This window comes from Pollachius pollachius, assembly GCF_949987615.1.
Source record: "Pollachius pollachius genome assembly, chromosome: 18".
NCBI lineage: Eukaryota > Metazoa > Chordata > Actinopteri > Gadiformes > Gadidae > Pollachius > Pollachius pollachius.
In genome coordinates this window covers 9,786,277-9,793,776 of record NC_136951.1, presented here as the reverse complement: position 1 = coordinate 9,793,776, position 7,500 = coordinate 9,786,277, and the positions used below count along the sequence as shown (strand labels likewise).

The following is a 7,500-nucleotide window of genomic DNA, read 5'->3' as shown; positions in this document are numbered from 1 at the left end:
CTAGAGTAGTAAAGTATGTTGCCAGAAGATGTTCTCAACGGTCTGGTGACAAAGTAGATGTAGACACAGAATTATTTGTTCCTGTTCAGTAAGCTGAAAGCCTCAAATATGGCCGCGGCCTTACGTTGTACAAAACAAAACCAGCCGGTCAGAGTGACGCTGTTACTCTCTTTGCTCTTGCAGAATGCGGAAGTGAAACAAGCCTTCCTTGGTGATTTCTGTTCACCTTTTAACATTGTTATTCAGCGTATTTTAGATCGAAACTGTTTCCATTGCTCTGTGGAGTGCTACAATTTCCTTGGGCACACCATTGTTTTTCTAATTCGACAGACTGCAATGTTCCTTTGTTGCTTCACCCTAGCACTGATTGGTCCTGGAAAAGGCTTTCAAACAGACAGAGGCCAGACTGATCTGCAGAGAGAGACAGAATGTGAACTCACGGGGCTAGTATGCTGAGAACTAAATGCTAATGAGACATACATTGCTGAGTTCCAACCAGAGGTGAAGCAGAGTGTCATCTGCATAGACACATACGTTTCTTCAGACACAAAACAGGTTTTTGGATCAAACATAAAACCGAGAGTTTAAATATAAAATATGGTGAATTATGTTTTTCCAACTTTTCAATGAGGTTGCGTTGACCCTACAGGCTTCTGAATGTTGTTGGAGAAAAACAACTCTTCTAAACTATCAATACTATTCATCGCCACAGAGGAAATCAAAATCCTGAAGTTTCTTCTTAATTCTCCTTCACTCTTTCTGACTTTTTTTTAGTTTTTTTTCTAGATTGTTTTGACCCTTTTACTCGTATATACGTTAGCATAACACTAATCAGAGCAGGGGGTTCATTCTGACCATCATTTCGGTTTTAGGTATTTCTGCTTGGTCCTGGATTAAGTCAAAATTCAGCTTCAGCTTCAGCTTCAGTCCGCTTTGTAATCTTAATCTTATTTCTCTCTCTCTCCCTCTCTCTCCCTCTCTCTCTGTCACGTCCATTGTCTGGCAGGGATGTGGTGTCTCATGTGGTGTACAAGTACCAGGTCCAGACCATTTCCAGCCGCAGCGAGAGTGAGCCTTCCCCGCCTCTCGCTCACGAACTGGGGGCTTCCTACTGTGGTGATGGACACATCCAGATGTAAGGTTCCTGGAACAACACACACACGCACAAGTACACACGCAGGGATACACACTCTCACACATCGGCATATACATACATACACTGACACACACGCACGCACGCACGCACGCACGCACACACACACACACACACACACACACACACACACGTAAAGAGGCACAGGCAGGCACCCCCCACTACACACACACACACACACACACACACACACACATATACAAAGGCAAGCACATACCCACACAAAAACGCACGTGACTGAAGTGCACCTCCCTTCCACCACCATCCCCATTTCCCCATTGAACAATTCCCTAACGCTTTTAAGAAGACTCACTCTGCCTATGTATTAGGGGGCAATCGGTTCACAGAATGCCCACTTCAGTACCGTACGCTGTGGGGGTGCCACGGTCATGTCTAAACCTCTTTTACAAACAGTATTACCATCTTCAGAAACATAAAATCAAAAAAATGTTATTTAAATTCTTTAACAAGTAATGGATAGATCAGCAGCGTATGGCAAAGTAAAGGAAAGTAAAGGAAGATTCAAATGATGAGTCTCCTAACAAGAAATCCAAGTTTCACTGGGCTTTTGGTCTCCCAGTCTTCCGGCATATATTGAGCAGTAAGGTAAAGTGCTATGTAGCTCTAGACGTCCAACTGTCCGTAGTTATCGCAAGGGAAGGCCTTTCTGACATCAGGTCAATCGATGTGTGTCTCATGTTTTGTCCAGTATTTCGGTCCAGCTAACATGCAAGCGGAAAGTCATAGTGTCTCGCTGGTAAAGAACTTTTAACATATTCATGAACCCTGCAATCTCTACCACACAGAAGGGTCTCATATCGTCCGCCATGGCTTATGGACGTCGATATTGTTTATTATTTACTCTGCAATAACTGATTCCTGTATCCGTGCATCATTGATCCTGTACCGTACCGTACCGTACCTTTCAATAGTATAACACCTACCATTTCACCCCTAGTATATATATATATATATATATATATATATATATATATATATATATATATATACATATATATATTCATTTACATACACACCATATATGTACAAACTTATTCCCCCGATAATAGCAATACAGTGAGTCCCAGAGTATCACTCATTTAATGAGCCCTCCGGCTTCTATTTCAGCAACAAGGGAGAGGAGTGTGACGACATGAACTCCATGAATGGAGATGGCTGCTCCAGTCGCTGTAAGAAGGAGCCCTCCTTCAACTGTGTCGGTGAGTAGAACCACCCTGCACTTTAACGGTCACATGGGAGAGAGGCTGTCTGGAACCGGCCCAAAGATCTTCCTCCTCTTCCAGAGAAGAAGAGAGTGCCAGTAGACGTTGCCGTAGTTGCAGTAGCAGTAGCAGTAGTAGCAGAAGCAGTAGTGGAAGAAGTAGGAGAGGTAGCAGTAGTAGTAGTAGTAAGAGTAGCAGTAGGAGATGAAGCAGTTTTAGTAGCAGGAGTAGTAACCGTAGTAGAAGTTGCATTATTATTAGTAGTAGCAGTAGTAGTAGCAGAAGTAGCAGTAGCAGTAGTAGCAGTAGCAGTAGTAGCATTATTATTAGCAGTAGCAGTAGCAGTAGCAGTAGTAGCAGTAGCAGTAGCAGTAGTAGCAGAAGCAGTAGCAGTAGCAGTAGTAGCAGTAGCAGTAGTAGTAGCAGTAGCAGTAGTAGCAGTAGCAGTAGCAGTAGCAGTAGCAGTAGCAGTAGTAGCAGTAGCAGTAGTAGTAGCAGTAGCAGTAGTAGCAGTAGCAGTAGCAGTAGCAGTAGTAGTAGCAGTAGCAGTAGTAGCAGTAGTAGCAGTAGTAGTAGCAGTAGTAGCAGTAGCAGTAGTAGCAGTAGCAGTAGCAGTAGTAGCAGTAGCAGTAGTAGCAGTAGCAGTAGCAGTAGCAGTAGTAGCAGTAGCAGTAGTAGTAGCAGTAGCAGTAGTAGCAGTAGCAATAGCAGTAGCAGTAGTAGCAGTAGCAGTAGTAGCAGTAGCATTAGCAGTAGTAGCAGTAGCAGTAGTAGCAGTAGCAGTAGCAGTAGCAGTAGTAGCACTAGCAGTAGTAGGAGAGAGAGAGGAGAATAGAGCTAGACTCATGCTTGACACGATGCTGGTGTGATGTGATGCAACAGATATTTTATATGTTTGAGGAAAGAATTATAGCTTTTCACATCAGATCTTTAAAAAATGTCTTTATTATTATTAATCCAATTGATTTTGGCATTCCTTGCCATTTTTTTACACCGGATATGTACATAGTGATTCCAACTGGGTTTCGATGATGCAACTGAAACCAGTGTACCGCTCAACGTAAATTGTCAAATTGTACATGAATTTTGATTTGAAATGTGTAAGACTCTCCACGTACCTGTTGTTTTATGTTCCCTTTTGCATGCAGAAAAATAGGATATAATTTCACGTATGATATTTTTCCAACTGAAATGGGTTTGTGTGTGTGTGTGTGTGTGTGTGTGTGTGTGTGTGTGCTTGGCGTGTGTATGTGTGTCTATGAGGATGTTTGTTTGGTATTTCTTGAGTGTGTTTGCATTTGTGTCCGTGTGCGTGTGTGTTTGGGGTAGTGTAAGTGTGAATGTGTGTTTGTGTGAGGTTGTTGTGCCCGTGTGAAGTGGCCACTTAATCCTTGTCAGATTGCTGGATGACTGCACTGGCTGTGTGTTTTTTCCACGAACTGCAATACCTAAAAATCTGTTTTGTGTGTGTGTGTGTGTGCGTGTGTACACGCATGCATTTGTGTGTTCCTGTTTGTGCGTGGGTGTACGTGTGTATACGTGTGTTTCCATATGTGTATTCGCATGTGTGCGTTGTGTGTGTGTATGTGTGTGTAATGCGTGCCTCGTGTTTTTTAGGACACCGCCTGACATAGTTGTCTGTTTTGCAAAAAAATGAAACCAGAAACCAATGACGAGACCTCCTGTCCATCTGTCCGTACGTGTGTGTGAGTGTCTGGGCGAGAGTCAATGGGATAAGATAGAGCGAGTGAGGGGTCGGGGTCAACATAAATCCACCTCTGGGGGGGCCGTCGACATGTAAATTCGCTTTAATAGTTCATCCAATCAAAACTGGCAACGTACCCGGACGGTGGAGAAAGAAGAGATCTTTTTTTGGATCCTCTGACATTACCCCCAGCTGGGGGCCCTGTCTCCAGGGTCCGTGGGGTCCAGGTTTTGATAGTGGTCCACGTCACAACAAGCACTGATGCACATTTGATCGCTGTCCCGCCACCCCCCTTCCATCGAACAAAAGGGCAGTCCTGGGGAAATGTCACTTAAGTCTGGGCACAGTAAATCGACCTGGCGTACCGAGATCACACAGGCACCAAGGAACCTTTGACTGGTCTTTTTGTAATAAGACTGGTTCTTTGATGCTTGTCCTTTGGTTTATGTGGTGGGCACTTCCTCTCCCTCGTATTGTGGAGTGTAGGGGATGTGTGCGTGTACTTAGTGACTTACATACAGATGTCTATCTTTATTGCCCATCCCACCCTTTTTCATGTCTTGTTGTCTCTCTCTCTCTCGCTCTCTCTCTCTCTCTCTCTCTCTCTCTTCTTCTCTCTACTCCTCCTCCTCCTCCTGTTAGGCTTCTGCTCTCTCTCTTCCTCTCTCTCCCTCTCTCTCTCTCTCCCTCTCCCCCTAGACTCGCTTGTCTATCCTTCCTTTGCCTCATGCACTCACTCACCTTTCCAGTCATTCGCTCTTCCCTCTCTCCCCTCTCTCCCCTCTCCTCTCTCCCCCTCCCCTCTCCTCTCTCCCCTCTCTCCCCTCTCAACTCTCCTTCCTCCCTCCTCTCTCCTCTCCCCCCTCCTCTCTCATCTTTCCCTCTCTTCTCTCTCTTTTGCTCTGCTTACACTTTCTCTCCCCCCTCCCCCTCCCTCCACCTACCTATCTATCAGTCTGGCATCTTGTCCCACAAACCCCCTTGTATGAACACCCTCTCTCCCTCTTCTCCTCCCCAAACTTCCCTCCCCCTTCCCTCCCCCTCACCTCCCTCCCTCTTGTTTTACTCTGTTCCCGCTGCGTGAGTGGCAGGAGTGTATTCTGCGTCCATCCCCCCCCCCCCCCCCCCCCCCAGCCCCTCTGGTCTGCGTCTGCCAGAGCACAGAGTTTACTGGAGTTTTTTAGGCCCGTGCTGGAGGGGAGCTCTGGAATTTCGAGGAGGAGGCCCTCGGCCAACTTGGCACGGAATGCCGCCTTTTTCCCCCCAACTGGAACCCCAGCGGCAGACATAGCCCTCGCTGAGAGCAGAAGAACCCCATAGCACTGCCTCCGCCTCCTCCTCCCCCTCCACCACCGCCCTCCACTCTCCTCCTCCTCATCCTCCTCCCCCTCCTCTTTCCTCCACCTCCCTCCTCGTCTTCCTCTTTCATCCACCTCCCTCCTTTCCCTGCCTCGTCCTCCCTCTTCTCCTCCACCTTCCCTCCTTTTTCTCCTCTTTCCTTCCCCTCCACTTCCCTCCTCTCTCGTCCTTCAACTCCACCTCCCTGCTCTCTGCTCCTCCACCTCCACCTCCACCTCCCTCCTCGCTCTCCATCTCCTCGATCTAACAAACTAGTCCAGCATCAACCTCCCTTTGCTCCCCTTTCCTCCTCCTCCTCCTCCTCCTCCTCCTCTTCTTCTAGACCCGAACTCCAGGTGGGATGTCTGGAAAAGACATAGTCCTCAAAGACTTTACTGCACCACTTTTGTCTGTTTATCCTCCCCTCTCTCTCTCTCTCTCTCTCTCTGCTTTTGTCTGCCTCTTTCGCTCTCTCTTTGTATCTACCTCTCTGTCTTTTTCTCTTTCCCTCTCTCTCGCTCTTGCTCTCGCTCTCTCTCCCTCTCTCCTTCCCTGCCTCCCACCCTCTCTCTTTCTCTCTCTTTTGGTCCCCCTCTCTCTATTTTCTCTTATTTCACTCTTTCATCATCTCGCTGTTAGTCATCCTATTGTTTTTCTCAGTCGGTCATCCCACCTTCTGTACTCTTGAGCTGCCCTTTGGCATTTTGTCCCTCATCCACCTACTCCCTCTTTTCTTCTCTAATTCCTTTTCCTCCTCTCTCCTCCCGTGCATCTCAGAGTCACAGAGGGGGTCACGGCTAACGCACAATACACAAAAATACAAAAGAAGATTGTAAGAGAAGATGTAAGTAAGAGAAGAGCGAGAGATTGGAGGACGAGTGAATGTCATATATATATATATATATATATACAGTACGTGCTTTGCGCTTCCTGCGTTTGAGCCCCTTTTTGCCAATCCAAAGAGGGCCGAGTACGCTGTGTTTCTCTCCGAATCCAACGGCTGCTCTGCCCCACTGTCCAGTCGTTGTCGACGGCGCTGGTTGTCGATTGAACGGGACGGCCTTCTAAACAGCGTCTTCCCCACCAAGGCCGACCCGGCAGTCACTTGTGTTTTGTATGGTGTCGTCTGTTTCCCAGAGGAGCCCAGCATGTGCTACTACTACGACGGCGACGGCGTCTGCGAGGACTTTGAGCGGGAGACGGGGGTGAGGGACTGCGGCCTATACACGCCCAGCGGCTTTCTGGACCAGTGGGCCGCCACAGTGGAGGTGTCCCACGAGCTGAAGCCCTACTGCTCCGGGGAGGTCGCCGCCGGCTACCCCGCCGTCACCAAGGTAACACTCGTACTTTACACACTTCAGATCCCACGCCCTAACCCCGATGGTGTTTTTGCTGCCTCGGCCCGTTCAGCTGCGTTTGACTTCTGATGGCTTTGGCGTTTGTTAAATTACATTTATTACTTATTGTTGTTAACAAAAATACGAAAAATGCTGAAGAGTGTAATACTTAGAAAAATAAATGAGTCTAATCCGTTTGAGCTCAATACATTTAATGATATGCCCCCGGTGGACGTGAGCAGTGTGGTGCTGGGTAAGGTCAGAGAGAGCGAGAGAGGGAGAGAGAGGGAGGGACATTGATCTGGCCCCTTAAGCCTTCTGAAGGCCATTGATCTGTTACTCTCACTAGTTAGGGAAGTGCTGATTGCCTAAATCTGCAGCAAGACGCACACATCGATGGGCTACTACTCCAAACACACACACGGCCACGTGCACACACAATATCATACACATGGACATGCACACATGCACACACACACACACGTACACATGCAGGAGCAAACGGTTACACACACACACACACACACACACACACACACACACACATACACACATACACACACACACACACACAACACACGCAATGAAAGGAGAGCATCAAGTTCATTCCCTTCTTTTTTTATCATCCAAGCTTCAAATCCTTTTCCCCGAGCTTCAACAAGTAGCAGCAGATGCTAAATGCTAAGGTAAATACAATATCATATTATATATAGATTGATATCGTGTAGGTCTCAGGTTTAATAT

At 47.1% G+C, this 7,500-nt stretch overlaps 1 protein-coding gene across 1 annotated transcript in view; it reads left to right on the top strand.

The window, feature by feature from the left end:
• Positions 1-7,500, top strand: part of pappaa (pregnancy-associated plasma protein A, pappalysin 1a) — a 96,706-nt gene that overhangs the window by 35,648 nt on the left and 53,558 nt on the right. Inside the window, exons 8-10 of the mRNA XM_079755433.1 lie at positions 1,007-1,135; positions 2,282-2,373; positions 6,557-6,753. Coding sequence (XP_079611559.1) covers positions 1,007-1,135; positions 2,282-2,373; positions 6,557-6,753 — 418 coding nt within the window. The remainder of the gene's footprint in view (positions 1-1,006; positions 1,136-2,281; positions 2,374-6,556; positions 6,754-7,500) is intronic.